The 14,109-nt window shown below is 42.1% G+C and overlaps 1 protein-coding gene across 1 annotated transcript in view; it reads right to left on the reverse strand.

Annotated features, from left to right (window-relative positions):
* Window positions 1-10,656: 10,656 nt before the first annotated feature.
* Cul2 (cullin 2) overlaps window positions 10,657-14,109 on the reverse strand; it is a 74,781-nt gene continuing 71,328 nt past the window's right edge. Inside the window, exon 17 of the mRNA XM_037429636.2 lies at window positions 10,657-10,875. Coding sequence (XP_037285533.2) covers window positions 10,744-10,875 — 132 coding nt within the window. The 3' untranslated portion in view covers window positions 10,657-10,743. The remainder of the gene's footprint in view (window positions 10,876-14,109) is intronic.

The following is a 14,109-nucleotide window of genomic DNA, read 5'->3' on the forward strand; positions in this document are numbered from 1 at the left end:
CGATTGGGATATTTGCCATCCCTCCTCTGTGCGGTCGGTCTCCGTTGGGGCGGAAAAATCTGCGGCGGCGTGCGTGGACGCCGCGTTGCAGTTCCCAGGCAGTGCTGCTTCATCCCGGTTTTGCGCGGCAAAGTCCATGACTTCTTCACCCAAACCTAATTCGGATTGTCGTACGGACGCTGTTTGCGACTCCCCAGTCGAGTCCATAGCCGTCAGCAACCGCGGCAACGCCGTGGTTGTCGTGTTCGGGCGAGCGTCTCCCGGCGTCGCGCCGCCGCTCCTCTACTGGACGCTAGAGGTAGCGAAGGCTCCACATGGGCGAACGAAGAAGCGGCCGTAAAAACAAGAAAAATGGTCCGATTTCAGTGAAACTGGAGTCCACCGATACTCGAGCATCTCCCCTACACGCCTGTGGCAATTTCTGGACGATTCAAGGGTTGAACCATACAGAAAAGACAAGAACATACGGAGCTCGATGTGCACGCGTCTGCACTCATCGGCATCCCAGCAGCGTCAAAAAGCTTGAAACGCTTATTCATCACATGTATATACGAGTCCGAACGATATGTCTTGTGCTAACACAGCTAGGGGAAGCGTAGCGTCCCCCGTCGTAGCGCGCGGTCGACGCGACACGATAAGCTGAGAGGAAAAAAAAAGAAAAGTAAGGGGGAGGGGGGCAGCGCATCACCTCCTGCGACTCTGTTCAGTTTTCCCCGTCATCCCTAATACTGATACGCGATATCTTAATCGCACAGCTGCGCACACAGCAAGAGAACGCGCCTCGACTTCTGTAATGGACGGTTCATTCCGTTAATTAAAACGGCCTCTTAATTGCGCAGCAGCGCCGCGCTCGACTTCTGCTAGGCGCGGTTCATTCCGTAAATAAAACGAATTCTGTAATGCGCGGTTCATTCCGTTAATTAAAACGGAATTAAAACGGCCTCTTAATTACACAGCAGCGCCGCGCTCGACTTCTGCTAGGCTCGGTTCATTTCGTTAATTAAAAGGGCCAGCGTCGCTTATGCACTCGCGAAATGCACCGCGGATAGCACCAAACTCTTACGAAAAAGCCACAACTACAAAAGAAAAATTTTCGGCCAAATTTGACGGCAGTCTGGCAACCACTTATGCAACGCCAAAAGGAACCTTGTCAAAACGAGCACATGGCAGGCTAAACAGCACAATGACCGAACAACGCACAAATACTAAAGTTGCTGATGCTAATGGCGATATAGATAGCGCGTTTGTATAGAAGTGTCAGAAGTTAAAGATAAAATCCCGCTTAAACCTTTAGTTGGCGGGTGTATGAACACTACTAAAAAAACTTAAAATTTTTAGAAAACTTCATGAACATATTAGCATGAAGAAAACCAACAAATTATTCTAATAATGTACTCTATGGTGATGATGAGAGTTGCATTTTCTAGCGCCATCTACTGACAACGCCTAGTAGCTCACACACGCGCGCGCATTTTGAATAGGCATGGGTCAAGGAAAGTGCGGATGTGGCCCTTACACACAACTTTTTTTTTTTTTAATATGTGCTTCTTAAAAACGGGATGCGGCCCTTACACGGGTGCGGCCCTTACACGCGTGTATACGGGTATGTATACTGGGTCTTTTATCGGAAACACTAATAATGCAGACTTGTTCACGTTTAGAGATAGATGAATAATATCGAGCCAGTGCTCTATTTCCTATAAGTACATTTGGAGGTTTTGATAGAGAGCGTGAATGTCATGAGCGGATGAAAAGAATGCGATATCGTCAGCATATACATAAGTCTGAACATTCTCATTGCATGGGATCAAGGTTATTAAAATATTGAATAGTACCGAACAGCGCCCTGCGGTACATCTTTTTCCTGTTTATAAGTACGTGCCAAAACATCATCTTGCAAACAGTAAAATGTTCTATTTCCTAAAAATTCCATTATCTACGCTTCTAAATAATCCGGCAAATTGATTTCTCTCAGACGACTGACTAGTACACTATGCTCGACGCTATCATACACTTTTGTTATGTCCAGGGTAACCAGAGCTACGTACTGCCCTTGATGCCACGCCAGATGTATGCGACTCTCTAGGTCGATATGCACTTGCCATATGGAACATCTCTGCCTGAACCCAATTTGACATGGGCGAAGAAGCCTTTCTCTATTGACAAATTTTATGATGTGAACATTCACTACTCCCTCTATTAGTACTTTGACAAAATTGGAGGTTAGTGCAATTGGCCTGATATTGTCTAAAATGTAGCCTCACCTGGTTTTTTTAGAGTAGGTATGATTTTCACGATTTTCCATTGAGATGGAATGCAAGCTTCTCTTATCGAATAATTTATTAGATTAGGTACATCGTCCCGTGACTCAATTAATAAAATTTTCAGCATTGCTGAAGTGACTTCATCAAGGCCTGGAGCTGCCATCGGAAGTTTTCTCATAACCTCTGCCACTTCCTCTATCGATATTTCGGTGAAACTGTCACTTGATCGTGAGATCGCTGGAGGGGGATAAACATTAGTCGAGAATCACTTTTTCAAACCTTGAGCTATGCTTTCCAATGACTGCTTCAATTCCTGAGGGGATAAAACTATAGATTCAGGATTTACTGCTTGAGGAATTAGTTCCTTATGTCTCAGATATCCAAATAAAGCTCTTTTGTTATTTGATTTCGAAAGAAATTCAAAGTGCTTTTCATTATACTCTACATTTGCTTTAGCCACCGTACGTTTAAAAGTACCTGCAATGAATTTATAATCTCACCAGTTTTTTGGACACTTATTGTGTAATAGCTTCTTCCAGGCAGCTTTTCTACGCCTGAAATCTCGAGTACAGTAATCATTCCTCCATCGCGACACAGGTTTTTGTTCAACTGATTGAACCTCAAATTCCGCTTTGCTACGCAACTCCTGTATTACTGAAGAAATGCTCAATGCTTTTTGCTTTACCGTTGCTTCAGACAGAGACTCCATGAAGCCTCGCAAGGTCCTTTTAAAAATACTGGAATTTATGCATATAAGTTTTCTAGTAGCAACAGATATTAGTGGGCACACAATGTCAAATGTAACTGGAGTGTGATCACTATTAGTCGCAGTGTCAACAGTCGACTAAAATGAGATGCCAAGGCCTGATCCCGAAAAAGCTAAGTCTAAAGATGAGGATGACATACCTCCGATAAAAAGTGGGGATACCTGAGTTATGACAAGTGAGACTATTACCCTGAGACCAGTCCCATAGTCGAGTACCGCACGAGTTTGTCCTCGAGCCCCAAGTTATGTGATGGGAGTTGAAGTCTCCCGCCAAGAGGACATTATTACTGCTAATAGAAATTACACTATCCAAAGGGTTTGTGTCATGCACCCCTGACAAATAATATATATTTGCTATGTGAAATGTTCTACATGAAGGAAGACTCAAAGAAATTACTAAAATTTCGTACTCCGGCGACAGAAGCTGAAGCGTTATTTTTGCTTTGTGGCAAAATCTGGTAGAGACTAAAGTAAGTAACCCACCCCCTCTTGACAATCGATCTAAACGAAATTATATATAATTTTTTTAATGAAAATACTGATCTCGAACTAACCAAGTTTCTTGTAGCAATATAATATCCGGTTTTTTTCCAACAATGAGACAAGATAAATCCGTGGAAGCTGTAAATATAGAATGACAATTCCATTGTAAGACTTTTAACAACTCAATGGTGGGATATACCAATAGTCTAAACAACCTTCTCTAGTATGCTGGCCTTTTAGACCTTGCTAGGCGAAGCCTTTTTTGCTTCTCTCTGTGACGACACGAAAGAAGGGTTTAAGAGAGATCGGCCACGTTTCTGGGCTTGCGAATCGATTTCAACATCAGTGTTGACACTGAGATCTATAGTAGGGAGGTGACCTTCTCTCTCTGTAGGCTTATTAACCACCCGAGTGTCTTCTAGAAGCACCCTATCGGCTCTCGTGCTGCATCCTGCCTTCTGCTGAGATGTCAGTGCAGAACTTGTCTGAGGAGAAGCTGCTGAGTCATTCATCAGCTGAGTTAATTGAGCACTCATTATCTCATACAGACATTCTGAGAGGCTGGTAAATAACCTGTCCATTCCTTTTGATACTGCCTTTTCTACTGCGGCCTCAATTGTTTGGGCAAAGCTAGCATCTGCCATTGCATTTTGTCGATTGGCAATCCCAGCATACCCTTGTGTCCTTTCCTTGATAACTGTCATTGCTTCTCTCCTTGAGCATCGTCGCCTTGGGTTGTTCGACCGAATTGCTCCCTTACCCAAGGGCACCAGTGCAACGGGAATGCTGCTAATGCCATTGTGTAGAAAGAGATCGAGGGGAATCTCATCTGATCGAAGAGAGGCTGTCCATGCCAAACTGCCTTGCCCAGGAGAATTCCTGGACATTGCTGCGATCCCTTGATGACCCCTGAAAGTAAACTAATACAAAATAACAGATACAAATGGATTCAAAAGATCAAGCTACTCGATCCTTAACAACCAAAACCACCAGAACGGAGTACCACGCAACGAGCTGCCTTGTTTTTGACCGAGTACCTCATGAATTCTTTTTCTTTTGTTAGACTATGTCAATGTTGGCAAAGTAATTCGAGATACAGTTTGAATGGCATATAGTGGATGTCAAATTCAATTAATCATCAACAAAGTTCTTGGGGAACAAATTAATGTCAGACATTCTGTAAGACAAGGCTGTCCTTCGCCTTCCCTCCTAATTTCAATTCATATAGAGTCATTTTGCCAAAAAGTCATGAAAAGCAGTAACATGATAGGGTACAAACTACAAGAAGCTTAAGTACGGGTACTGACATATGCAGATTATATAGCTGTGTTTTGTAAAGATTATGATAGTATCGCTGAAACCATAAAAATTGTGAACCTTAATTGTAATGCAAGTGGTAGTTTGGTAAACTGGAGCAAGTGCGTGGGTTACTGGCACGGTAAATGGCCTGTCACTCCACAATTTGTGGTGCTGGTATTTCATGGACTACTACTTTGGTACGATACCTAGGTGTGCCATTAGAATATCATTGTGACAGTGAACCATACTGGCGGCGTCAGGCCCTGTAGCTACGAAAAAAAGCTGAACTCAATGGCTTCCAGCTATCAATTTTTGCCAGAGCGACCTTTTGTAACATATTTTTAGTAAGCTCTGGTATGTCCTTCAAGTATTGCATTGCTCACGTGTAAATGTACAGAAGCTTCATCAAATATTTGCTGTTTTCTTTTGGGGTTTTTCTTGGGAGCGAACAAGTAGAACTAACTTATTCAGACAGGTTTGCTCTGGTGGACTTGGTCTGTGTCATTTGTACCTTCGTCAGTTAGTTAATAGGTTTATCTTTTTCTGAAATAATCCCGACCCATTCATACGTACTGTTATACAACTTCGGCTTGGAAGACGGTTGCCAGAATTTGTGGTAGCATCTGGTCACATAAAAGCAAGCATTAGAGCTTTCCTAAAAGAAGTTGTTGATTCATGTCTGTTTCTAAAAATGCATTTTTTATTGAAATACCTCAGTACGGTTTTGCATAAAATGTAATACAAAAATCTAGTAGAAACAGTTCTTCCTGTTCCCCTATATAGAACATTATACTGCGTAGGCCCAGGCCAAAATGTCTTAAGCGGTGTGTAAAAAAAAATGGAGGTACCAACTGCAGCGAAATCATGGGACACTGGGACCTTGCCGGTGATAACATGGATGCAATAAAAAGGCTTATTCGTTCTTTCGGGTGTTGATTGCCTTCTCTGCAAAAAGCTGGAAACAATCGAACATGCTTTCCTGAACTGCTGGGATGCAGTCTTTTTCTGGGATGTTCTCCAAAGGACTTTGAAAAAGGATCTGCCTCTTGATGCCTATGGCATCAGATTTCTACCAGTATCAAATGAAGAAGGAATACCTTTCGCCCTAGTTATGTTACTGGAACTGTACTGTATATGTCAATCTAGAATGGCGGTGCCCCATGCTGATGTTAATGCACGTCCGGTTCGGCAATACTTCTTTCAATCTGTCTGTTCATTCGTGGAATCACAAAAAGTTCAACAAGAGGTGCCCGCATGGCTTCATCAAGTAAAAAATGAAGAAATTTTAAAAAGCCTGTTAAGTGTGACGCTTTTTACCTCTTTTCTTTTGTTCATGTTTGTCCTTTGTTTTATGTACATTTGTTTGTGAATGATTGTACACAGGCAATAAAGAAAAAAAAAACAGAGGGTGTGTAGCCTAGTGGTAAAGACACTCGTCTTCAGAGCATGAGGGTACAGGTTCAAATCCCAGCGTCTAAAAAAAAAAAAAATTTGTTATTTTATTTATGCTTAAGACACTAACGGTCTGACCAACCACTCGTGGCGCTGAAAGCAGCGCAGTAGCTGGGCCACGGGGCCCTACGGGAGTGTTTATGTAAGTATGTTTATGTCACGGGGTCGTGACGTGAATGAAGGAAGCAGACTCCAGGTCGAAGAAGAAACTGTTTATTTGGGCCAAACTTGTGGCCACGCAAAAGGAAAGTAAGACACTGGCACTGGTAGCGGCGAACAGAGCGTAGGCCGTCGATCACCTGACAAGCGGCTAATCGTGTCAGTATTTATACACTTGCCATCGAATATTCTAGAGTTATTGCTAGCGGAAATGCAATGTATGTTCCAGAATAATCTGTAATGTTCACAAAGTGGGCGTAATCTTAACAAAGTGATTTCCTGCCATCCTGAAGTTTCTCAAACAGTGTAGGCGTAATTTGCACTGAGAATTATTGGCAGTGAAACGATGCGATAACAAAACTTGAAGATGGAACGTGGCTATATATTCTTGTGTCCTCGCACGAATTTAGTTTTAAGTGCCGCCCGTTGTGCCGTCCTCGTCCTCTTCTTTTGTATGCGTGTTTATTAGCAGCAAAATTTGCATTCAGTAAGCTACTATAACAGGTCAGAACGCATTATAGTATACTGGTAATTTCAGCACTACTGGTGTAAGCAAGCCAGACGCTTGCGCAGCAAAACATAGTTCCAGATACAATTACCTTACAATCAGGGGCGTAGCCAGAAATGCATTACTAATATTTTGAACGAAATTTTGTTACACCAGCAGAATCAGTCTAAATAGGACAAGTATATGTTGTGAATAGTACAAAAAGTACTGCGACATCCAATATGCTCGATGAAAACCAACAGACAATGAAGTCGAAGAAGGTGCAGGGGACGAGATTTGTATTTTGAACTGTATTGTAGGAATTAAAATATAAATGTAAAGAAATTTACGTGGAAAAAAGAGAACTAGCTGCCGGCAGGTACTCAACCTGCGGCCTTTAGGTAATGCATTTGATGCTCTCCTGATTGAGATATGACAGTAGTCGTTCTCTCGCATACTTTATCGAGTACTTCTGTGCGTTTTATTGCCATATTTCATTACAGTGCCATGCGATACAGCCACTTTAATTTTATGTTTTTTAACATGATCAGTGAATTAAACAAACCTTAATAAAATGCAAAAATGGTGCCATTTCATTCAGAAAAAAAAAAAGCTTTACTATTTGAGCAAGAAAATTTTGTGGTAATCTGGCATATTTTTTTTTCTCTTTTGGTAGCGAAATGGTTACGGTTTGTCTAAAAAAGTAAACCGAGCCCTCCGAATTTCTTTTCTTTCGTTCATTCAGTACAAGTGCTAACACGTACATGTTTCATTTTTTTCCAGCTTAGGAGGTTGCCAAGGGTAATTGGGCCAATTCACATTAGCAGCCCCCGTGAGCACCTCCAACAAGAGTCCCAGAGTTATGTTTGGGGCAAGCGAAGGATGGCCAGTCATAAGACGACGCCTGACGAAAAGGGGAGATAATGAAAAGTGGCCGCCTCTACACACGCCTTTGTTGCCAAACCCCGTGAGCTTTTGTTCACCGCACCTTGCGCTGGTGAGTCACCCGCACGGCGGAAGCGTTCTCACGGTGAGCCAGTCTGAGAAACAAGTGGTCCCTGTCGCAACACCGCTCCGGACAGGATAATGAGGGGGCGTGCTGTCACAGTAAGTGTGGACAGATATACAGCATCTTGTGTACTAACTCCAGACAGCCGACTGGCTGTCTAGCCAGACTTGTTGCACGAAAGTATTTTTAAGCTGTACGTTGACGAAATGAGGGAGTTGTTCTTTAGCTGATTTCTTGAAGGATGAGGACAGCAAAGTGTGGGAATGCAGAGACAGAGACATGTCTCTGAGGAAAGGAGAGTTGTTTGCTACATTGGTGGAGCATCAAGAAGGGGTTCGTCCCACGAAGCGGTCTCACGAGACGGGAGGTATGTAATGGAGAGAAATGGAGAGGGGCAGAGCTCGGTGCTCAAGAACGAAATCGGGAAGCGGAGACAGAGGTGGTGCTTGGCGCCAACTCTGATCCAAGGTTGATACTACATCGAGCAGTTGGTGTCGATGTGTGCAGTATACTAAGGGCTCGGCAAGTAATGCTGACGTTAATACAGCCCAGTGCTTACTGTGCGGTTGGTTTAGTGGCCGCCCCGGCCTTTCATCGTAAATAAGTGTCAGTGTGTAAATAAACTGAAGTTTGCCAGGAACTGAGCAACCAGGCCTGTACAGTCCTTCAACGTGTTATTGTGGTCATCTGAACCATCGGGATTATTTCCATCATCCCAATCTTAACTACACTCTTCCTATCAGGCTGGTGAAATTAACATGTGACATGCTCAAGAGAAGTCAAGAGGGTCTTGTGACTACAACCGTAGCTTAACAACCCCTGCACTTTCCCTAACTTGTTTTCTTTGAATGCCAAGTGGCTATACTATAAGGCAATAATACAATGCCTCACCAAGTGAAGCATGAAAAGACATGGCACTGTGTGGGGTAGTGTGCTTTCACTGTTCTGTTCTAGAGTGCGTCACATGAAGCAATTCGTGTTAACCTTTATGCACGAGTTCAACTAGTGTGTTGGTGAGCCTCTCATGTTATTATCTACAGTATAGCCTTATTACAACAGACCTACATAGTGAAGAGGATTGCAGTATGTTTTAAAAAGGGTACGTAAAATCCAAGTACTGTTACAACAGACTTTTATGGGAACACTGAATGGGCCTGTTATAACTAGAGAGAATCCCGAGTCATATACGAATTTATTACCGATGGGGCATAAATACAGCCGATTTTTTAGGAAATCATTTTAAGTGTCTGTAGCCCTTTTTTCTATCCGATTCCAAAATATCTTCACTCAAAACTACGTAGAAGTGCTGTAAAAAGTTTTTGAACCTGTTGAGGTGGTGAAAATCATTATGGAAGTCGCAAAAAAACAAAAACCGGCATTTTTCCAAAATTTATAGATTTGCGGCAGCACAACTGCCCACCATCCTTTTTGGGCTTGTCAAAAAAGTATTTAGTAAAGAGCATTCTATGTTCAAAAAAATTTGGCAGATCCCACACGCCTTGGGAGTCCATGTTACGTGAAGCATGCAAATGCAAGGTGAATATTTTCATTGAGCGAGATGTTGTGAAGTGGCGCTCAGTATATGTACAAATTTGTGAACACACATATATTTAAACATCCACACGTTTTGTATTAGCAGTTGTTTGCAGTTGCGCAACGATGCCAATAGCAACATAGATATTAGCAACACCAGAAATGGTAAAACTGATATAAAGCGCTGGTGCTTGTGCTAGGGCTCACAAGGATGCTAGCCGTCAACACTGATACACAAATAAACCTTAGCGGATTGTGCCTAACTGCAAGTGACGTTAACCCGACATGACGGCTGCATCATAGGAGTACCTATGTAATGCTTATAAAATTTCATAGCCAGTACTGCAACTAGAGTTGACATTTCACGAACATGGGGGTTATTTGCAAAGTATTTACGAGACCTGGTATATCTTAGTGGTAGAATACGTGACTGCCACACACAATGCTAGAGTTCAATTCCTGCTGGGGCACTGGCATTTTTCTTTGCATTCGTTCAGTCGACATTGCCTATGTTAGCTTTTTCTTAGCGCTCAAGCGTTCAAATTACTCATGGGTGTTCTCGCTGTTCCAGGGTAAATATAAAATGTCTATCACCTGTGGCACATGCCCACACCCGGGTATGTGCCACTTTTTTTTGGAAACTGTTTTGATGACATACACGATGAGATTGTGACATTATTCATGTCATGACCAGCGTGTCATAATCGTCAAAGCATCTTACCTACCTGTACTAACTTTTGTGTACCCCATGTTAAAGGAGTACACCAAAATCAATCTATTTGGAATGTGCGCGGCAGAAAAGTCCGCTGTAAAGAAGTTCTGACCACTTTGCTGGCCTCACATTTTAGTCAATTATATCCGAATGTCCTTTGTACCAGAATCCATAGTAAACGAAGCTCAATCAGCGGAACACATAGGGAAGTCGACATAACCCTGCAAACTAGTATGTACTAGTATCCGAATGTCTGTTGTAAGCGGATCCGTTATAGCGAGGTTATAATGCACTTATGTTATGCCAAAGAGCAGCCTTTCAAATTGGAAAAAAACAAAACAAAACAAAAAAAAAACACTCTTGAATGAGCTCAGAAAGTTCTCCAACTGCAGTTCACACACTGCAAATTATATTAAATGAGCACACAATATTTCTATCCGCGAATGACTCACACCCGAATTCGAATGTTCTGCGCAGAAAACAACAAACGAGTGTGGCTGAGAACACTTTTATTAGGCGGGGCGTGCTGAATGCTGTACAGAATATCATTTTCAAAAACAATGACGAAGACTGTGTCCGTCAGGCGACGTAGCAATACTCGTCGGTGGAGTTTGGCGTCCTCTCAAGATACTGCTTGTCGATCAAAGCCTCGATGCACTTTTTGATCATGGCAATGCTGGGCACAAACCGGTTCTTAGCTTGACTGATCACCTGCGGTGAGCAAAGAGCAGGAGCAACATCGTTAACTATGTAAAGTCAATGCAAGATCATTGTGCAAATTATTTCCAAAGTAACATCAAAGCAATTTATATTCTTTTTCTATAGGTAGTGGCTTAATATAGGCATTGCAACTATGTTACTGTGTTGAACATTTTTCTATTATAATTTTATTTTCAACGACTTTAGCACTGATGTCAAAAATGAGCCTGGAAAGTTCATACAGTTGCTCTCGCAATAGAAGCTTTTTGCAAATATTTTAAGCATATATTTGCTGCAAATATGCAGTTTTATTGCATTACTGCATTTCTTGCTCACCTCTAAAAATGTTGCGTAAAATTTACTTTCTCATAATAAACACAACCCTGACTTTGCTACCTTTTCTCGAAAAAAAAAAAAAAGCATTTTTTACGCTAGTTAATATAGCAACAACATGCTTACTCGGCAAATCCTAAAATCCACCTTCCTCCATTAAACCGGTACTGCAACTTGACATATTATGGACTTCAGATAGAGCGAACTCTTTTTGTTAGATTATTGCTCTCCACTGTAACAAGACTTGTCTGCCAAGGGTCATCTCTAAGTGCACTTGTTGATTGATACACTTATCTATTACGTAAAATGAATCTGGGCATGGCTTGGCAATAAACGCTACCAGAGTTGTCTTGTACACTGTCGTTTGTGAGCCAAGCCTGCCCTATACTTGCATAAGTCACTTATTTCAATGGCGCATCACTTCACTTGATCTCCTGCGATTCTTTAGTTGGATACAACTTCAAAAGTAGGCAGCATTTCCTTTCTGTCAAAGGTAAATGCACACAAGCCAGAACTGATGAGCAGGGTCTTCAGATTGACGTTACGGGCCAGACGGTCAGTGAGCGTGCCTTCGATGCACACAGCGAAGAGAGCATGATCGGGGCTACCGTGCAACACTTTTTCAGCAGAGTCATTAAACAGTGCCAATTGGTAATCGAAGCTCTTGAGAATACGCGAGCCACGCGTTGCAACACAGCATGCAGCCTGAAATTCGCAATTAATAGTCGAGTCAGTTAAAAATCACTCCCTCTTCACTCTACCAATGATGTTACATACTCAAATGGCCACACCATATATCCAAGTCAATGGCCATAGGCTAACGAGCTGCATACTTACTGCACCCACTGCAAAAAGCTGCCACATGACCGCGCTTGCGATTTCACTGAAGGCTAGTCACGCATTGAAAGAAAAGATAAATGTGCTAAAAGTAATGACACGCATGACACAACTTCTTTCCCCCTCCTTATTGAGCTTCCAGTGTGTTGATTGAGATGAGGGAAGAGAGAAAGCAATTACAGTGTGCGACAAGTCTTTGTAACTCTGCTCGTACTGGATTTGAAAAATTGTAGCATCGGTGGACTCGGGAGGCACTGAACTTCTTTAGTGAAGTCACTCGACGGTTACTGAAAGAAGTGTCGTAGGGCCACTTTGAGTGATGAAGGTATTAGGCTGCTGTGCTTTGGTCATCTGAGAGGGGCCAACTATAGGCTCTGTCCTCAGCATATCACTGCATTAGAACTATGGGCTACCTTCCCAACTTCCCTCGTTCCCCCAGACTACCATCTACGTAGTAGCAGCAGTGCGTATCATTATCTTTGCATTACTGCATGCCCACCAGTGCTTGTCCCATTCACTTCCATAGTTTTCAGACAGCAAGAGTTGATGCTTGAAACTGTTAGTATCGCATGTTTTACTTGTACAGCAATGGAAGGGAGGCACTGTGGATGGCACACAATGCTGTCTCTTCTCACAATCTGTTGAGAGAAGGTGGTCACAAGGTGGCGAGATGGGAGGTGATTAATACTGAGTGGCTAATAAAGAGCATGGAGCTTCTTAAATCACCTAGAGGGGACTCTGGCGCTGCAATCGTTCAGCGACCTTGGGAATGATGGGCAGTACACGGATTCACCTAGTCTTTGTACTTGGGGATGGCGAAGCGCACTCGTGGCTTCGTTTATTGCCGTGTTTCTGTTTTATTTTGAAGGAAGGAACGGACCCTTTTTAACTTCGTGAACAGATTTGAAATGGTAAGCCTAAAAGATTAAGGTGGTGAAGCCCGACCGCTGAAAATTTGCTGATTGTTGTTTCGTGACAAAGCAGCTTTAAGCCACGCAAAGCCAAAGGAACGTAAAGTACGAAGACTAGGAAAATCCATAGCAACTACTCATAATCCCCATGCTCCCTGAAGCTCCATACGTCGCAGCTCCCATAGACACTAGCGCCAGAGTTATTTCTAGTGTATATTTAAGAAACTCTACAATAAAAAGAGTCCTAAGCTAGATGCACTCAAACTTCGACAAAACGAACCCAGATACAGTAGAATCTCGACGATACAATTACGACTGATACGAATTTCTAGTATTGTGTAATTACTTTATTGTTTTGAATATTACTGTATTCAAATTTGCTTTGATCCGAATTTGAATTGTTGAAAATTTCAAAGTATTCGAAATGAACGAATAGACGTCTGTTAGTACACATGTACCCCTGTACATGTGGTTTCGCCGCAGTGAATGGGTGCTAAGCGGTGAAAGCACCTATCAAAATGTATGTTTGCTCGCAATTTTCTGTAAAAGTGGTTTCACTACAGAAAAAGGGTGCAAAGCCACGGAAACACTACTTCAGGGGAAATCCAGGCTGTCGCGAAGCCCCCTTTCAAGATTAAATTAACATATTGCCCTCGCATTGATTCATGATTTTTTAAGCTTAAAAGCTTATTATACTAGCTTATATGCTTTAATTACAGTAAATATTAAAATGTAACATATTTTACAGGTTGTCACTCACATTCTACTGAAAGTCTAATCCTGTCACTATTTAAAGTTGTTTCCACTTAATTGAATCAAACAGAATGGCATTTGTACAGACCTTGTTTCAATAAAAAAAAAAAAATATTGTGCAGGTTGGTTGGGTCATAAAAAAATGTGCCCATTTTTTGAATAATATGCGATGTGTACTACTAGAATCCGATTCAAAATTATTTGACCAAGATCACTATTGTCTTTGAACTCAAAATTCACTATTTGTTCAAGCCTACGAATTTCACGATGGTACGAATTTTAAGGCTGCTTCAGATGGACTTAATTATATAAAATACACTGTGATTCATTGTTATACAAATGATTTCCCCAGCCATCGCGGATGGTACGAACGCGTTACTGACCACTGCACGCCAATGGGAGAAATGCCCGT

The sequence above is a fragment of the Rhipicephalus microplus genome, chromosome 1 (genome assembly GCF_043290135.1).
Source record: "Rhipicephalus microplus isolate Deutch F79 chromosome 1, USDA_Rmic, whole genome shotgun sequence".
NCBI lineage: Eukaryota > Metazoa > Arthropoda > Arachnida > Ixodida > Ixodidae > Rhipicephalus > Rhipicephalus microplus.